Here is a 20,256-nt window from a genome sequence, read left to right as displayed (position 1 = left end):
ACTGAGAACTTCAAAAGTATTTATTGATTTATTTTAAAGAATAATAAACCCATTACAATTAACATGGGTGTTATCTTTTTTTTTTTAAGTAACTGTTTTCCAAAACAAACAAACAAAAAATAGTTAGAAGAATGACATTGCTTTACATTTTTGCAAATCTCTAATGTCTGGCTTAACTGAACACAGGTAGGTTATCATATATGCTTCTGCATTCAGTCTGTTGAGATATACTGTTTGGGGTTAAAGTATATGAAGAAAACCTGGCATCACACAGAGATTTAGGTGGAAAAGGGACAGCCTTTTTAGAAAAATTTGGATTTTCTTTCTTGACACTGTGCCAAAATTTGACAAATAGAGTTTTTTATAGGTTGTTTGCAGTGTAGGATCTAAAACTAATGGTGAGCTTTCTTTGTTACATTAAAACCCATTATCTGTCTCACTCTGAGTTGAACTTTTTATACATGCATGATTTTTGTAGTATCATACATTGGTCCTTTGGGAAATACTAGTTCACTGAGTTACTGTAGATATATTTTCACTGTCACTATTTTTAAAATCACATTTGTTAATCTCATTAGAAAAATTTTTGAGTACTGAGAAGTTATCAATATCGGTGGCAAAGTTCTAATTTTCATTTGAAAGCTCGAATTTAATTATTGGCAGTAAGTACTATGAGTTATTTTTCTTGAAGCAATAGGCTCACATCATTCACTTTCATGTAGAAAATAGCTACTGACTATCCAACTTAGATAGCCTTTTTTGTCAATTATTCTTTCAAAGAAAAATGGTGTTCTGTGGGGTAAAAACTCCAGCTAATTCACTCACAACTCAGTCACACAAGTGCTTTTCCTCAAAACAAACATTGTACCTCATTTGCAGTGGAAGTGCTTTATGCATACCTCTCCTTTAATCACATGGATTATTTTAAAACATGGACATTATAAGGTCAAAAAAAATTTTTTTTTGTAGTGTCAAAATTTAAAAAAATTAATAATGCCACTTCATCAAAGACATCCTAAAGTGAAACTGAATACAACTATTCATAGAATTTGATACCACTGTCCTGATCACAATAAGGTGCCGGCAGTTTTATCCACAATGCTTTTGTACCAATGATGCAAATATCAACACAATGAAAGAGGCAAACGATGTCTTAGCATTATTACTAAAATAGTTTTGACCTTTCAGATCCTCCTTGAATGGGCCTTGGGTATCTTTGGATGTTCATGGATCACACTATGTTTTTTCTGCTCTTCTAACTATTGCAGATAATTCAAGCAGATGCATGTCCTTTGGAACTCATTTACCTTATCATTTTTTCTTAGATTGTGAGTACTTTTATGATAGAAACTGGTAGTATATGCCTTTTTAAAAATCCTGTCATGTTTGGCAGTGTCTTATACATAGCAAGCAGTCAAAACATATTTGTAAAATTAATAAATTTCTCTTATCTCCGTTCTGAAACCAAGGTGATTTGAAATGTTTAAAAGAAGAGTGATACAGAAATAAAATAACATATTCCTAAAAAAACAGATTTTCCACTCTTTTGCTTTTTTTTATTTTCCATAGTGTTCAAAACAAAATCCATCAATCTAGCTTTCTATCCGTTTTCCTCTGGGAAAAAACTCAATCAGTAAACCTATTGTTAATGGAAAGTATATTGTTCATCTTTTAGAAACAAATTCTTTAACTTTTCTAGAGCATTCTAAATGTTTCACTTTTAAAATATGAGCAATTGACTAAAAACATATTACAAACTCAAGAATTAGCTCTTTTGGTTATGTTTACATCTATAGTATGTTGTATGTTATCTACTTAAGGAGAGGTAAGTTAAGTGGCTTTTGAAGCATTGATAACTAATAACCACTGTTGAATGTGAGCAACTATTAATATGAAGTTATTGGATTTAGGTAGAAGCAACTTCAGTGGGACTAGTAATGATTTTTGGTTATTGTTTATTCACTTGTTTTCAGAGTAGCAGGGATTTTGAAATTATAGGTACACAGAGCTTTTGACTCAACTTAGACTTGTAATGACATGTTGACCTTTTATCGCATATGGTATTCTCTTTGGAATCAATTGGATTTTTGTTTGTTTATTTTTAAGGCACATTTCTCATTTTATGCATAAAGTTCCTTTTCCATCTCCTCAGAGACCACGGATTTTAGTTCAGGTAAGATTTTCTTGATCTTAAGGGCCTTATTGAATGATTATTGTCTCTATTAAGATGTAACATAAAAGTAACAATTTTAAATGGAAAAAATAAAACGAGATCAAAAGAGAATCAGATGCTATTTCATATTAAAGTTTGGGCCTTTATTGTTTTTCTAACTGCCAGACAGGTACCCCGTATTTCTCTTTAGATAAAGGATTGAAGAGTTAAAATAGACAGCAGTGGACATTTTGAACATACAAAAAGAAACTTCCTTCTCTAAATTGGTTCTATGTATTTGAAAGTTTGACTTTGCCTTTGGCCTTTGTTCCCTAAGTTAAATGTATTAGAATAGATGTAAAGAAAAGTTGTATGTTTTCATGTATTGCAAGAAGGAACGCTCACGTCTTTGTGTCAGGGGAAGTTTAAAATGAATGTAAATTATGTTCCCTATCTCTTTTCCCAATTGACTGTATCTTTTCCCTTTTGTTTATATTTCTTTTTTGTTTGTGCTCTTGATATGTAAATTGTCTGATTATTTAATCATTTATGAAGTGATTTATATAAAGAAAACATTTTCATGTGTTATCACTATCTGTGCCTTATTGTATTTATCACAGCCCTTAATGGCATGTCAGTCAAAATTAGAAATCATTTGGCAAGTAGGTATTTACAAATTTGGGTAAATCTGTATAAATTTGAAAATGTAGATAAAAATAATTGCATTATTTTATTGGTACAGATAAAATGTCTAGAAAAATATCATTTTGATGAGCTTTATGATCAGTGCATATCCACATATCATCTGTATTACTTTTTAGAACTTAGTGCCAGAATACATATAGCACACTCAGTTTTAATACCCGTAATAGATTTGTTTTCTTGCAGAAGTTGGCAAATTTCTTCTGTTGAATACTAAACAATAAATATTTCAGTATTTACAGGCATAATATCTTTGTTGAAACTACCCAGTTTTGCTGCTTTGACCCAAAAGCTGCTATAGATAGTATGTCAACAATGAACATGGCAGCATTCCAATAAAACTTTATTTATAGAAACAGGTGGCCTGTGGATTTGCTCTGCAGGCCGTAGGTTTGCTAATCCTGTTTTTGTGGTATTAAATGAATAATTTAGTCTTTCAATACAAATTTGATAAAATGACATTAAGGAAACATTGAGGAACAGGAAAAAAAGAGAAAGAATTCAGAGTAAGAGTTAGTAGTTAAGGAGGTCAGGGGTGAGGTCTTATTTTTTAGGATCTTAGTGATATAAACAGTTCCTATACTGGTAAGTTGGTATATTGAAATTTCATGGCCATCATTACTTGTATATATATTTGTATATGTATATATATATATTTTTTACTAGAAAGTAGTTTTGAAATTCATCTTTATATTTCAAATTCTTTATTTTAATCTTCTAGTTATCACCACATGATAATCTGATTCTCAGCCAGCCTGTTTCTTCACCTCTTCCACTTAGGCAAGTAAAATTTAATTTCTGTTTATGTTTTTATAAATCTGAAGTAACATTCAGATATTTTCTTTCTTTTCTAAGTAAAATTTCAAATGTTGATGGCAATACTTCTCTTTTAACTGTTTCTTATCTAAATTCCTTTTACTTAATATTTAGGTTACAGTTCTTAAAAACTTTTACAGCAGTGTTTGGTATTTTGTGTATCCATTTATTATCATCAATTACTTGCTATTACATAAATAGGTATATATTATATATGCATGTAAATTATAAAAACAATTATTTTTAGCTTTAAATATCTTCTGAAGAAAATTTAAATGTAATTAATTTTATATGTAATCCCCAAATAAGAAGATACTTATAAATACTAAACTGTGGAATAGAACAATGTATGTCATCACCTTAACAATTCAGAGAAATCATGAAATGTTTTTTCCAAAGTATCATTTCTTGAAATTTAATTAGTTGTGTAATCTTCCTAGCAAAGAAATAGTTACAATATAATTAAGTTATTTGTAGCATATACTTAAGGGAGGCCAGATGCCATCTTTGACATTAATTTTGTAAGAATTGCAGATTATTTCATCACTAGGTCTTAGCCCAGAGTGACCAGTATTTTCTTAACCTTTGTCTGAGCCTAAAATGAACTAGAAATCCTGACTGACACTATGTAAAAATGATGCTAAATTATCCAAGAAGCCTTTTTTTGGTAATTTTATTGATACATAATTCACATACCATACAATTCACACAATTAAATTATACAATTAAATGGTTATATTCAGAGTTCTGTAACTATCGCTATAATTTTAGAACATTTTCATTACTCTAAAAAGAAACCCTGTAGCCTTTAGTGCTTACCCTCTCTCATTCATACACACACACACACACACACACACACACACACACACACACACACCTCCACAGCCCTAGGCAACCACTACCTACTTTCTGTCTATTCTGGACTTTTCATGTAAATGAAATCATTAATATTTGGCCTTTTGTGTTTAGTTTCTTTCACTTAAGTTTCTAAGACTCATCTATGCTGTAGCATATATCAGTATTTATTCCTTTTTATTTCCAACAAATATTTACTACATTGTATTTACCCATTCATCAGTTGATGAACATTTGGATTGTTTCTACCTTTTGGCTACTTTGAATAATGCTGCTGTGGACATGCCACAAGTGTTTGGTGGACAAATATTTTTCATTTTTCCAAGAGACTTTTTAAAACTCAATTTTGCTTAATTTTTAAAAAGTTAATTTATTGAAGCCAATTATTTAGCATTATATAGACAAAATACTGGTTGGTTTACTGAAAAATTTGATTTGCCAGTCCAGTATTTTGTTATCATACAGAATGTCTAAGTTTTTATTATTAATTTCCTTTATTTTTTTATACTATTACTTGGTAGCTCTTGACTTCATATTACTATAATCATTACAAGAGTAAACATTATCTATTTATAAGTCCAAATTATAATGTGTATTTACCTTAAGGGAGGTAGGCCTGTAAGTCTGGTAGTTTTTCTGATGATTTGCTTTCAACCAAAGCATCCCTCTTATAAATTGAATTCTTTATTTGGACATTGTCTACATGACAGATCTTTTTCTGAAAACAAAAATGACTTTTCATTTTCCATCTTGAATACAATGCAGAAGAATCAAATGATTTTGAAACTTCATCAGATTTCATCATTTTCATAGTGTGCTTCTCATGCAGTGTTTTCCCTACATGAGGGCACCACTCATATTTAAAGTTGAGTATGTAATACGAATCCTACCCTGATCATGAACTTCTTTTCATTATTTTGAATAATGAGGTGCTTGGATCTTTATTTTTTTAATTATGTATTTCTGTTTGGATTGACAGTGGTGGCAAGTTTTCAACACTACTTCAGAATTTAGGCCCTGAAAATGCTGTGACACTGCTAGTGTTTGCAGTAACAGAACATAAGATTCTTATCCATTCCTTACGGCCTTCTGTGCTTACTAGTGTGACAGAAGCATTAGTGTCTGTGAGTATCACAATTTCTTAATGACAATTTCATTTTAAACCTAATTTATTCATATAATTTAAAGCTACTTTAATACTTAACTAAAATTCAGAGAGTAATACATTTTTATGTTTTGAAAACAATTTTAATTTTCTGACCATTAACATTTTATCATAATAATTTATCATGCATTATATCTGAAATATTTTTAAAAAATTGTTTGTGTGCTGATAAAGTATGCTTCAATGTCAAGCAGCTAAACATTCTCCTATCTTTTGTTTATCTAAGATGATTTTCCCTTTCCACTGGCCATGCCCATATGTTCCTCTCTGCCCGCTGGCTTTAGCAGATGTATTGAGTGCACCATGTCCATTCATAGTAGGAATTGATTCAAGATATTTTGATCTGTATGACCCTCCACCAGATGTTAGTTGTGTTGACCTAGATACCAACACAATTTCTCAGTAAGTATGTCGTAGTGATTCAATACCAATAATTTAAAACTTAATAGGTCATGTATGTAATTGTGTATTTTATGAAAGCTAACTAGAATTGTTTCAAGCTATACTTTTTCTTTTATTTGAGGTTATTACCATCTTTTAATCAGCTCTTAAATATGCATTATGGGATAAATTTAGAGTATTGGAAGTTTTATTGGAAAGAAAAATACACCTTTAATCCTCAGATCTTTAAATATTTGATACACATTATAATCTTAGGCTTACTTAGAAATTTAGCAAAAGGGAAATTGAGGTTAGAGATAGAAAAATTTATTTCCATTTAGTCAGATGAGTGTGAGTGAAATCACAAATTAAATTGAAATTCTATCCTTGATTAATATTTCAATCCAATTTCTAGTCTTGTATAATACTACTAGGATACTAATATTTCATAGCAAAATTAATGTTTTAAAATGTTAAGTAACTTTTAAATTATATATGATCTTATCACCTTTATACTTTAGGAATGTAAGGATTTTAAGTTTCCCTCTTGGAATACTATTTAGGTTGAAGCTACTGGAGCTATATATTTATAGCTTGTTTATTATTTAGTCTTTCTCTTGTATCCCTTATCCACATTGCATCCACAGGGCATACTTCAAACAACCACAAATTAATCTATCAGTGAAGCCCAAAAGCTAGCATACCTTTAACAACTTTATTATGTATATTTCAAATATTCAAAAAATACATTTTTCTCCATTTTAAAATAAGCATGTTTCATATTAAAGCCTTTTGATTTAATTATGCGATTGTATATTAATCCTAGTCTTGTCGTATCAAAACCTCAAGGGCCTAAACCATTAGAAAAGTTTAGCAAAAAAAACTTTCTATTATAAAGCATGTATACTCTAATTTAGAGAAAACCCAAACTAGAAAATATGAGATGTACTTTGTGCATAAAAGCCATTTTATATATGGGATCAATAAGACTCAAAAGTTCCTTACCAGGAATATTTAATTCTTTAAATATTAAAGTAATCTCTTTCCTTTGCTGGTTCTTAATGTTATATAAAGTTTTGAAAAATTGAAATTAAGCATGATAAATTAGTATATACTGTTCATTATGGTAATAAATTACATTTTCCCTCAATTTGTTAAAAGAATTTTTTCTTACTATTTTATCTTTCTGCTTTGTCACTAATGAATTAAAGAATCAAAGAAGCATGAGTCATTTGCGCTCATCAGTAGGCTTCCGTCTTGATATTACCACTCTTCCAAACCTGTGGGAGACTGAACTTAGTGACCTGTTTTCTACTTTCCTTCATCCAGAATTTCTGAGGCCTCAATCTGAAATTTGAAAGAAAACCAAATCTGAGTATGGGAGTTTTTGGTTTCCTTTTCCCTCTCTGACTCTTACTAGATTGATATAATACAGGATATGTTATGAATGCCAAGAAATTTCTGAAGGGAAATTAATATGTGATGTGAACTAGACATAAAGCTGTATGCAAAGCTTAAGTTATCTCATATTATTTTCTGTATTTTGTGAGGTAGTTTTTATTCACCTCTCTGACAGATAGGAAACCAAAGCTTAGATTTTTAAGTAATTTATCAAAACGTGCATAGCTTATACTGCCATATTTGAATATACATATATTTGAAATGAATATGTACATAGCATATGCCTATACTTAAAACCATCCCTGGCTGACCCCAAAACTAATATTTCTGCTGCTAATTATTATCTATTTATGTAATAGTAATCTTGTGAATGGAAGTCACCATGAATAAAAATGCAGAATGCTAATCATAGATCCAAACTCAGGTACTAGGTAAAACTCGCCTACTTAGCCAAGTTTTAAAGCAAAGATATCAAGAGCAAGAGAAGGAAATTATGAGAGTAAATAATAGTAATTAGATGTAATGAAATGATACCAAGGTATTGTTCTTTCACTTATGCTGCAGACATACCTTGAGTACCCTTTTTTACTAGGCCCTGGAAATAAAAAGGCCAACCAAGTACACTCCTCTCTTTCAAGTTGCTCATTATGTAGCCTAGCTAGGCAGGCAGCACAGTGAGTGGTAGGGCACAGTGGGAGTGCTGTGTTGCAGTTTTTTTGTTTTTTGTGTTTTTTTGATGTCATTAATGTACAACATAACTTGAACAACATTATGGTTACTAGACTCCCCCCATTATCAAGTACCCCCAAATACCCCATTACAGTCACTGTCCATCAGCATAGTAAGATGCTATAGAATCACTACTTGTCTTCTCTGTATATACTGCCTTTCTTGTGTCCCCCACCCCCTACATTATGTGTGCTAATAGTTATGCCCCATTTTCCCCCTTATCCCTCCCCAGTCCCTTTCCCTTTGGTAACTGTTAGTCCATAGTCCATTCTTGGGTTCTGTGAGTCTGCTGCTGTTTTGGTTCCTTCAGTTTTTGCTTTGTTATACCACAGATAAGTAAAATCATTTGACACTTGTCTTTCTCTGCCTGGCTTATTTCACTGAGCATGATACCCTCTAGCTCCATCCATGTTGTTGCAAATGGTAGGATTTGTTTTCTTCTTATGGCTGAATAATATTCCATTGTGTATACCACAACTTCTTTATCCATTCATCTACTGATGGACACTTAGGTTGGTTCCGTTTCTTGGTAATGGTAAATAGTGCTGCGATAAACATAGGACTGCACATGTCTTTTTCAAACAGGGCTGCTGCATTCTTAGGGTAAATTCCTTGGAGTGGAATTCCTGGGTCAAATGGTATTTCTATATTGAGCTTTTTGAGGAACCTCCATACTGCTTTCCACAACGGTTAAACTAGTTTACATTCCCACCAGCAGTGTAGGAGGGTTCCCCTTTCTCCACATCCTTACCAACATTTGTTGTTGTTTGTCTTTTGGATGGTAGCGATCCTTACTGGTGTGAGGTGATATCTCATTGTGGTTTTAATTTGCATTTCTCTGATGATTAGCGATGTGGAACATCTTTTCATGTGCCTGTTGGCCATCTGAGGTTCTTCTTTGGAGAAGTCTCTGTTCAGCTCCTTAGCCCATTTTTTAATTGGATTGTTCGCTTTTTGTTTGTTGAGGTGCGTGAGCTCTTTATATAATTTGGATGTCAACCCCTTATCAGATATGTCATTTATGAATATATTCTCCCATACTGTAGGATGTCTTTTTGTTCTATTGATGGTATCCTTTGCTGTACAGAGGCTTTTTAGTTTGATGTAGTCGCACTTGTTCATTTTTGCTTTTGTTTCCCTTGCCCGGGGATATATGTTCATGAAGAAGTCGCTCATGTTTATGTCCAAGAGATTTTTGCCTATATTTTCTTCCTAAAAGTTTTATGGTTTCATGACTTACATTCAGGTCTTTGATCCATTTTGAGTTTACTTTTGTGTATGGGGTTAGACAATAATCCAGTTTCATTCTCTTACAAGTAGCCGTCCAGTTTTGCCAACACCAGCTGTTGAAGAGGCTGTCATTTCCCCATAGTATATCCATGGCTCCTTTATCATATATTAATTGACCATATATGCTTGAGTTTGTGTCTGGACTCTCTATTCTGTTCCACTGGTCTATGGGTCTGTTCTTGTGCCAGTACCAAATTGTCTTGATGACTGTGGCTTTGTAGTAGAGCTTGAAGTCAGGGAGCATAATTCCCCCTGCTTTATTCTTCCTTTTCAGGATTGCTTTGGCTATTTGGGATCTTTTGTCATTCCATATGAATTTTAGAACTATTTGCTCTAGCTCATTGAAGAATGCTGTTGGTATTTTGATAGGGATTGCATTGAATCTATAGATTGCTTTAGGCAGGATGGCCATTTTGACAATGTTAATTCTTCCTAGTTAAGAGCATGGGATGAATTTCCATTTATTAGTGTCCTCTTTAATTTCTCTTAAGAGTGTCTTATAGTTTTCAGGGTATAGGTCTTTCACTTCCTTGGTTAGGTTTATTCCTAAGTATTTTATTCTTTTTGATGCAATTGTGAATGGAATTGTTTTCCTGATTTCTCTTTCTGCTAGTTCATCATTAGTGTATAGGAATGCAACAGATTTCTGTGTATTAATTTTGTATCTGCAACTTTGCTGAATTCAGATATTAGATCTAGTAGTTTTGAAGTGGATTCTTTAGGGCTTCTTACATACAATATCATGTCTTCTGCAAACAGAGACAGTTTGACTTCCTCCTTGTCTATCTGGATGCCTTTTATTTCTTTGTGTTGTCTGATTGCCGTGGCTAGGACCTCCAGAACTATGTTGAATAAAAGTGGGGAGAGTGGGCATACTTGTCTTGTTCCTGATCTTAAAGCAATAGCTTTCAGCTTCTCGCTGTTAAATGTAATGTTGGCTGTGGGTTTGTTGTGTTGCAGTTTTATCAAGAAAGTATTGTAAAAAGTGTTTCTACGTTGTGTTCTCACTGTGATACAGGGTCCATACTCCTCTCACATCAGAACGAAATGAAACCCTAATCGCAGGACATCTGCGTTTTGGCCCTCCTGTTCTGTATTTTATTCTCATTTTTGGAAAGATAGTGTAGATTCCAAGACAGTTGTTCTTTGTCAGCTTAAGCTTTTTCAATTACTCTTTTTTCATTTTTAGTTTTCAAAGTGAAATTTGCCCTGTTTGTTCTGTGGGAAGTGTAGGGAGCATACAAAGAAAAAGTTCAGCAAGTTCCTCTACACATCTGTGCTGTGTTACTATCTTTGGTACTTAAACATAAGTGATTTACTTTCTTCTTCTTCTGTACATTTTTCAACTTTTCTAAAGTGAGTATTCATTGCTTTTGAAGTAGAAGAAAAGATTTGATAAATAAAGAATGAAATCAGCAATGCTTTAGTTAATTTCAAAAGCTTTTTAGTGTTTTATCACCCTATCCTTTTCTTCTCCTACCCCATAAATAATTTTAAAAGCAATTGTGTTGTAATATTGTACTAAAGATTATAAGAATGCATCATAGGAACAAAGATAACACTTTCAAGGAGACATGTTCTTTTATAGTTATTAAAGTATTTTGGAATGTTGGACTTTATTCAAATATTTTAATATTTTAAATTATCACTTTTCTGAAAGAAACAAAAATAAAATTTACTTACTCTTTCAAGAAACTAAATATTTGAATATACTGAAGTATTTTAATTAGCTTTCTGGATCATAAGCTCCTTGAAAGTTTTCTACAGTGCTTTTTCTTAGAGTCTATAAGAAAGATGTCCCCTCATGGTAGGATTTTCCCAATATTTAGGTGCATGATGTCTGTTAAATGGAGTTTAAAAGTAATGACCACCACATTAGTTTTGTAGTGACTAGCATGATTCCAGTGCAAGTGGAATTTACTCAGTACCAACAGAATTGTACATTTTTGAGCTATATTTAATAGAAAGTTCTACCCTCATATCAGTCAGTTTTTAAATATTCAGCATCCCAATTTATCCATGTAGTATTTTTCTTCTGTTAACCAGAACATTTTACGTGTGTTTCATTTTTTTTTCTGTGTTTTCTCTTTTTTCTTTTTTATATATAGCAAGTATAGTAGTTCTCTCCCCCCAGAAAATGTCTACCTAACAAATATATTGTTGTCATTTAATCTCAGAACTGGTGACAAGAAAAATGTAGCCTGGAAGATACTTCCAAAGAAGCCATGTAAAAATCTCATGAACACACTGAATCATTTGCACCAGCAATTGGCAAAATGTAAGTGTATAACTTAATTAAGTGAAGTAATTTAATCTGAGAAAACTGCAATTATTTTGCTTGTAAAAAAAATAATGTTTATCTAAAGGAAAGTGTTTTTACAATCTTAAGGACAAATGAGTATTAAAGCAAAATTTATTAGACGTTGAATGAGAGATTTATAAAATTTCTATTTTACATGTCACATTTTTGTAGAGGCATTTTAGAATAATAAAATTCCAAAAGAGGTTGAGGTGGCTGTTTTCTTTAATTTTATCATTACTGAAAGACCATGGAGAAAAGAAGGGTTTCCATTTACATATTTTCTTCATAAATTGAATAGAAAGTTAGTTTTGAAAATCTAAGACAGATGGCCTAAACTAGAAAATGCTGATGACTGCAGTGGGGTGAGAGCTAGGTCATATGTTTTTTACCTTCAGTGGATCTTAATGTGCTTACCTTAAATAATTTGAAAATAGAAGCTTGCCAAAAGCATTAGGAAATTGGTCAAAATGAAAATTGGTTGTATGGAATATTTCAGTAAAAAAACTTATATAAGAGTATCTTGACAGTGATCCAGAATTACTGATAAGAAGAATCAAACCTTCACTTACCTAATCCTCTTGGTATTTTATAACAATGGTCAGTTCAGGGCCCATAATTTAATACTTATTATATGAAAATTACATGATTTAAGATTCTCATTTACCTATGAGGTGAAATATAAAGATAGGAGGTGGCCTACATCAAGGTGCCTATAGTATAGCTTGAAATAGACATGGAAAAAGACAGTGTTTTTGAAGCAAACTTCACAAGTAGATAATTCAGAAGTGGCTCAAAGTATTAGAATATGAAAAAAAAATGACATTAAGTAGAGCAAAATTTGGTCTTACAGAACAGATAAATTACGTATGGAATTTTAGTTAAGCTACCTAGTTAATGGCTTTCTAAAAGTGCACGTACTTCTTTTGATAGCTAAGTCCAGCAGCTTTTGTAGCAATATTTAAATATTATAAAATCAGTGAAATAGCCTCTCCAGTTCTACTGAAGGGCATAATCTTAAAGCTTAAAACTACCAACTTTTAAACAATACTGATAGTTAAGGATTGTATAACACTTCACTGTTTCAGAGCACTTTGACGTACATTTTTAAATCTTTACAACTATGAGATAATAAGGTTGAGGGAGGCAAAGCAACTTATCAGAGACCATACAGTTAGCAAAGATGAAGCTAGTACGATTAAAATCTTTTACTTTTTTTAGACAATAAGAACTCCACACACACACACACAAAAACTCCCTAAGATGATTTATTGTTCCTTATATTTTAAAAGTTTTTTAAATTTTGAACCAATCACAGTTTTTTTCTTCTGGCCCTTTGAGAATAGATGCCCCATTACCTCCAGCCACTACCAGTAAGTACATTCTCCATCACTATAATGTAACCATGAAAAGTAACACTGAGCATTACTGCCATCCTTATCCTCAGACCAGATTCAAGTTTTGCTAATTATAACAATGCTCTTCAAAGCAAAAGAATCCGTTTCCCAATCAGGTGTTGTACTCATGTCTCTTTCGTCTCCTTTTTTCTAAACGGTTCCTCAGATTTTTTCTTGATTTTCTTGACACATTTGCTATTTTAGAATGGTCTATGATGTGGGTTTGTCTGAGTATCCTCATAATAAATACAGGTTGTGCATCTTTGGCGGGAATAGCACAGAAGTGACGCTGCATTCCTTTCATAGCATCCTAATCGATTACATGCTATTCAATCTGTCCCATTGTTGATGAAGATGTTCACTTTGTGCGCTTGATTAATGTGGTATTTACCAGGCTTCCCTGCTGTAAAGTTATTCTTTCACTACCCAGTGGCTTTAGCATTGTGTTAATCAGGAAGGGGAAGAGTTCTTCACGTTGTAATCCAGGTCTGTTCCTCCTATAGGCACTTACATTTAAAAAAAAAGGGTTGGGTGGGGTTGCAGGAAGAAGTAGTGCGTTTAAACCTGTCTCCAGCTGATACGGTTATGATCTTTGTTTATTATTTTATATATGGTTGTTTCAGAATATGAACATTTTTTCTGATTGTTATCAAATAAACAGAGATAATTTTATGTTTAATTTGGATAAAATATAATCAGCAGAGCCTAAAAAATGATATGGCAAGTTTTGCTAGGGTTTACATATTATGAAATTATGCAAACAAAGAACTGAGGTAGCTTGAGCCCCTTTGAAATATAACAAATTTATTTTCTTCTTTCAATTTTAAATATAACTGAAACACTATGTAAGTTTATGTAGGACTATGTAAGTTTAAGGTGTACGGCATAATGAATGACTTGACTCACATATACAGTGAATCTATATTGATACCAATATGAACGTTGGTTTGGCAGTTTAAAGAAAACACTTAGACTGTATTTCTTCACAGTGCAGCAAAGACCAAGAGATGACGGACTAATGGACTTAGCAATGAATGACTATGATTTTAATTCTGGAAAGAGGCTGCACATGATAGATTTGGAAATCCAAGAGGCATTTTTGCATTTCATGGCCTCTATTTTAAAAGGTTATAGATCATACTTAAGACCAATAACACAAGCCCCATCTGAGACAGCCACAGATGCAACCTCTCTTTTTGCCCTTCAAGGTGAGTGATGGCGTAGTTTTATAGCTTTCACATTATTGAGCTTAACCTTGTGGTGATTCGATTGCTTTCTGCATTAATAGCTCATATTTATCGAAATATATACCGATTTGGGAAGTATGTGAATATCGACTCTTTTGGTAATCTATTTTCATGGGACTAGTTATTTCTCAAGCATATTAGATATAATCCCATTAACAAAATATGCAGAAGAAAATATTTGAAAAGTACAGAGTTTCTTAACAATGCAGTATTACTGCACTCTCTTGTGTCTCAGGTGTGTTGAGATATTGATGCTGTTAAGTTTTCAGGGCAGCTGGGCAATGTGGGCATTAAGAGCCCCTGGGATAGTCACCCCAGGCTTGAGCAGTCTCATCCATTTTTGTTCAGTATGTGTTTTACAAATATTATTTTCTGCCTGTGCCATAAAGTAGAAAAAAAGTTGGAAAGCCCTGGAGTGCAATTTGCATCATAACACATATTTACTTTATTTTGTAGTATTTAATTGTTTCCAAGAGAAATTCATTTAATAAGCAACTATGAGTGCCTCCAAATGCTAGGCATTGCATATATGGTGTAATGCAAATTTACATGTTTACACGCACAAAGAGAGACAACAGGTCACTTCTCCCATGAACTTAACAGTCAAGAGGATAGGCAATTTGAAAATCTGAATGAGCACTCTAGTTCACAACTTCAAATCATAGAAGGCCCTTCTGAGGAATTCACGTCTGAGCTATGATCTAAGGGATGAGTAGAAATTAGACAGGCAAAGGGAAATTAGAAGAATATTTTAGGCAGATAACAGCTTCTGCAAATTCTCAGGTTGAAAAGAGTTTGAGTACATATGCTCAAAAGAAGGCCCAAGTGTAGTTTAACTGATCATAATGAGCCAGGTGAAATGTGAAATCTGGATGAAGTTTTACTATTTCATTAAGTAACACAAATATAAATGAATACTAGAGGGGATGTAATTGCTGCATGAAGTAGCCACATATGTGTATGGAGAGAGGTGTGCCTTGTGCATATAGCATACAACAATATGGGGGGAAAAGTAGCAATTTATTAAATGCTTTCATATTTACTAACTTGTGTGTAATCTTAAAGGTATTGAGGAGACAAGAGACAGTTCTGGGTGAGGATTTGGAAGATCTGGGTTCAGGTTCCTTTCCTATAGCTATCTTTGTCAGGTCACTTTCCTTCTCTGCAATCTCAGTTTCTTTTTCTGTAACTGAAGCATGGAGGGGAGAGATGACATGGTCGATCAAGTCCCTTCTAGCTCAAAAATTCTATTAATCTCTAAATGATATTATATAGTCTGACATTATACATTTATATTGAACAGCTTTCTTAAGAAGCCGGGACCGGTCACATCAAAAATTCTATAACATGATGACGAAAACACAAATGTTTATTCGCTTCATTGAGGAATGTTCTTTTGTCAGTGATAAAGATGCAAGCCTGGCGTTTTTTGATGACTGTGTAGATAAAGTAAGTAATAGTATGTCTGCAGTGCCCTAACTTATTTTTTGTAACTGCTACAAATGTTATGAGTTATAGTTTCTACTTATAACTTTTATTCGATTTTAACAAAAGCTAAATTAATTCCATTTCATCAATGACTGTTTATTGTGGAAGTTTTGGAACCTACTAGATTTATAGAGCACAACCTCCTACTCCTAGGAGTATCTTGCAGGATTTTACTAAATTGTGGGTTTTATTTTAGCAGACAAGTAAACCCTGCCTGCCCACTTATAGACTATAACAGTTTTGTCTAAGCCTATGGACTTCCAACTTGAGTGCCTATAATTTTCACCTCCCTTTTTTGTGGATTATTACATGCTGAGAGTATGTATAGAACATAATAAACATTTCACCTGAATATTTCTAAAATTTAGCAGTGAATTTGTAGCATAAATTAAGTGAATTAATTCTGAATTAATTAGTGAAGCCTTTCCTTCCCCTTCAGTCCTATTATCATAGGTGGAATAGTGCCAGGTGGGTATCCATGCTGGAAAAGGAGGTTGGAGAACAGATAGGGGTGCCACTCCTGAATGGGGTGAGGAAGGAGAGCAGCTTAGTGCTAGGTTTTGGAGCTGAAGCCAGGAGAAGAGATCATCCATGCAAGGGGTGGCCTAACATGGGGAATCAGAGGACAAGCATGCTTGGGGACAGACTGCTTCAGGGGGTCAGAACCTAAATAGGGTGAGGAGAGTATCCTTGTAGAGGTGAGGATAGCATGGAGTGTCAGAGTCTGAGCCAGGCGAAGAGTGTCCCCACCAGGTAGAGGCAGCAATGGGGTGTCAGAGCTGGATCTGGATGAGGAAGATACCAGCTTTGTTGGGGGAATGGGTTGGTCTGGAAGGAGTAGTAGAAGCCAAATTAGGGTAAAGTCATATATATATGGATGGAGGAGGGGTGGTGGTAGAGATGGGAGAATGTTACATATGGGTGAATTGATCAAATAAACATATTAAAAATAATGAAGTTTCTCATTGTCAGAGAAGGGATTTACAAATAACAGAAAAGGAGAAAACCAGAATGAACCCTGTAATATTGGAATGGAATTGGAGGTTTGGTATGCTATCATTGGTTTTCAATATTTGTAAGTACAGAAATTAGTATAGATTCATGTATGTGTATCTGTGTGTAAACACATATAAATTTCTTAGCTCTGTACACTGAGAGGACCTGGTAGCAGCCATACCCAAGTGAGTATGCCCAATGCACAGCCATTGGCTTGTAAATACCATCCTCCACTAAAAGGAATTGGTACTCCTTTTAGTGGGGAAATGATGGTCCCAAGTCTAGGGCAAGGAACATACAAGCTGAATCCTGAAGTGGCTTGTGGTGGAAAACAAGCATGTGCTCCAAGAATGATGGAAACATGTTAAACACACACACACGTGTGCTCACGTGCACACACATGCACATGCACACACACCCCAAGCCAATTTGAAGGGACTCCCACTGGGACAATGTGAACATCAAATTATAGTAACAGATTATAGCCCACTAAAGAAAGTATGAAAATTATGAGTCTGCACAGATATCATACAATCGAGAAACTGATGAGAAAGAGGATTTTGCAGAGTTTCAAAATATCTATGCACAAAATACATATTAATTAAAAAAGAGGAAAGAGTAACTTTATAGTGGAACAGAAAGCCTAGCAGACACCACTTAATCTGATGATCTAAGTGAACATCATCAATGATGAGGCAGATCAACATTCGATGACTCTTCTGGGCTGCAGTGAGAATGCAACATCAATTCTGTGATTTTCCTGCCAAAGATGCATAACTTGTATAATCTCAAGGAAATATCATACAAACTCAAATTAAGGACACCTGTTCGATAACTCACAAAGTGTCAGAGTTAAGAAAATAAAGGATAAGTTGAAAACTGTTCAAAAGTGAAAGAAACTAGAGACTTGACAACCATATACAATGGCATAGCTCAGACCTGGATGTTTTTGGCATAACACTGTTACAATAATCCAAACTTGAATATAGTTTGAAGATTAGACAGTAGTAGTAAATGTGTTACTATCCAGATATTCATGTTGTAGTTATGTAGGAAAGTGTCCTTGTTTGTAGTAAGTATACAGTGAAGCATTTAGGGGTGATAGGTGTGGTAGGGGTTCCCAGAACCAGCTGCAGTATGTGTGTGTTGGGGAGGATTCTGCCATGCATGACACCAAGCAATTCTTGAACACCAGCAGGGTGTCTGAGAATTCAGCTCAGTTCTGACACTATCTGCCCAGAGGACAGTACCAGATTACACTTGTTGAGGACTCAGCCCTTTAGGAATGCCCTCTGTGCCGTACTGCACCCACCCACACACACACACACACCTTCACTCCAAACACCTGTCACAAACTCTAGACTGTTACTTGTGCTTCTGAAGGACTGGCTATAGATTGGAGGTTCCAATGACCTCCCCCTGAGGTTCAATTAATTTGCTAGAGTAGCTCACAGAACTCAGGAAAATACTTATGTTTACCAGTTCAATAAAGGATATAATTTACCAGGAAGATTAAGAGATACATAGGGCAAGGTCCTGAATAAAGGAACTTCTGTCCTTACGGTGCTTGGGGTCAGCTCAGTGGCACATGGAAGCATTCTGGTTCCCCAAGCATGGAGCCTCTCTCAGACAGGGAAACAGGATGCAAATGCTGTTCTCGTGGGTTTTTGTGAAGGCTTTATTGCCTACTATGACTGACTAAGTCATTGGCCATTGGCTGATTCAGCCTCCAGCACCCCTGCCCTCTCCCATCTGTGGATCTTGGGGGCTAAAGGCTGACCTTGGGTGGGGTCCAAAAGTCTCCTTATTGATCTAATAAGATACCCATTTCACCTTTATGGCTCTGAAGTGTTTTCAGGAACCTTGGATGAAAACCACATATACTTGAGAAATATATATTTGGTCATCTAAATGACCAAATATGTATTTCTTATAAATCATTATATCACAATTGGTCATCAGGTCAGCAACTTACTCTCAAAAGATTAAGGGGAAAAATGCTGTTTGTACTGGAAAAGTTACTGTACTTGAAACTCTTCTATAAATTGGTGAAAAAAATATATAGTGTTCATGATTTTATGCCTATGATAGTATTTAAAAAAGAAGAAAGCAAAGCTTTGTCATATGTTTTCTCAACAATTTATACTTGTAAGTTTATTTAAAGAAATTCATCACTGTCAAGTTTATGTGACTGTTAAAGAAAATCAGTGATTTTTTTTCTTTTTTGGGGGTGGGGAGCATAACAGCCAAAATACAACTCAACCTTCAGTATTCAACAGTTGGCTCAGTTCTGCAGTTGACATGAAAAGGTCCTTTCCTGATTATTAAATAAATACCAAATATATCTTTTTTTTTTTTTTTTTTTTTTTTTTAATAATTATTTTTTATTGAAGGGTAGTTGACACACAGTATTACATTACATGAGTTTCAAGTGTACAACACAGTGGTAGAACATTTATATACATAATTCTAGGTTCCAGCTATCACCCTACCAGGCTGTTAAAATATCTTGACTATATTCCTTATGCTATACATTACATCCCGGTTACTAATTTATTTTACCATTGGAAGTCTGTCCTTTTTTTTTTTTGTGAGGGCATCTCTCATATTTATTGATCAAATGGTTGTTCACGACAATAAAATTCTGTATAGGGGAGTCAATGCTCAATGCACAATCATTATTCCACCCCAAGCCTAATTTTTGTCAGTCTCCAATCTTCTGAGGCATAACAAACAAGTTTTTACATGTAGAACAAATTCTTACATAATGAATAAGTTACATAGTGAACAGTACAAGGGCAGTCATCACAGAAACTTTCGGTTTTGCTCATGCATTATTATGAACTATAAACAGTCAGTTCAAATATGAATACTGATTTGGTTTTTATACTTGATTTATATGTGGATACCACATTTCTCTCTTTATTATTATTATTTTTAATAAAATGCTGAAGTGGTAGGTAGATACAAGATAAAGGTAGAAAACATAGTTTAGTGTTGTAAGAGAGCAAATGTAGATGATCAGGTGTGTGCCTGTAGACTATGTGTTAATCCAAGCTAGACAAGGGCAATAAAACATCCACGTATGCAGAAGATTTCTCTCAGAACGGGGGGGTGAGGTTCTAAGCCTCACCTCTGTTGATCCCCAATTTCTCACCTGATGGCCCCCCTGCGACTGTGCCTGTCTTAGGTTGTTCCTCCCTTGAGGAATCTTACCCGTCTCTGGCTAACCAGTCATCTTCCGGGGCCATACAGGGAAATGTGAAGTTGGTAAGTGAGAGAGAAGCCTTATTGTTTGAAAAAGTTAGCTTTTTACTTCTTTGCATATTTATGCCCTG

General features: G+C 33.9%; 1 protein-coding gene across 8 annotated transcripts in view; it reads left to right on the top strand.

Moving 5' to 3' along the window:
• Window positions 1-20,256, top strand: part of DENND4A (DENN domain containing 4A) — a 158,125-nt gene that overhangs the window by 72,536 nt on the left and 65,333 nt on the right. For all 8 annotated transcript variants that reach the window (XM_057488905.1, XM_057488904.1, XM_057488903.1 and 5 more), the window contains 7 exons: window positions 2,107-2,173; window positions 3,576-3,634; window positions 5,505-5,649; window positions 5,917-6,092; window positions 11,669-11,769; window positions 14,177-14,395; window positions 15,738-15,883. In XM_057488905.1, coding sequence (XP_057344888.1) covers window positions 2,107-2,173; window positions 3,576-3,634; window positions 5,505-5,649; window positions 5,917-6,092; window positions 11,669-11,769; window positions 14,177-14,395; window positions 15,738-15,883 — 913 coding nt within the window. The remainder of the gene's footprint in view (window positions 1-2,106; window positions 2,174-3,575; window positions 3,635-5,504; window positions 5,650-5,916; window positions 6,093-11,668; window positions 11,770-14,176; window positions 14,396-15,737; window positions 15,884-20,256) is intronic.

Source organism: Manis pentadactyla, chromosome 11, assembly GCF_030020395.1.
Source record: "Manis pentadactyla isolate mManPen7 chromosome 11, mManPen7.hap1, whole genome shotgun sequence".
Classification (NCBI taxonomy): domain Eukaryota; kingdom Metazoa; phylum Chordata; class Mammalia; order Pholidota; family Manidae; genus Manis; species Manis pentadactyla.
Note: the sequence above shows the minus strand (reverse complement) of the source record. Positions and strands in the feature narration are given on the sequence as shown.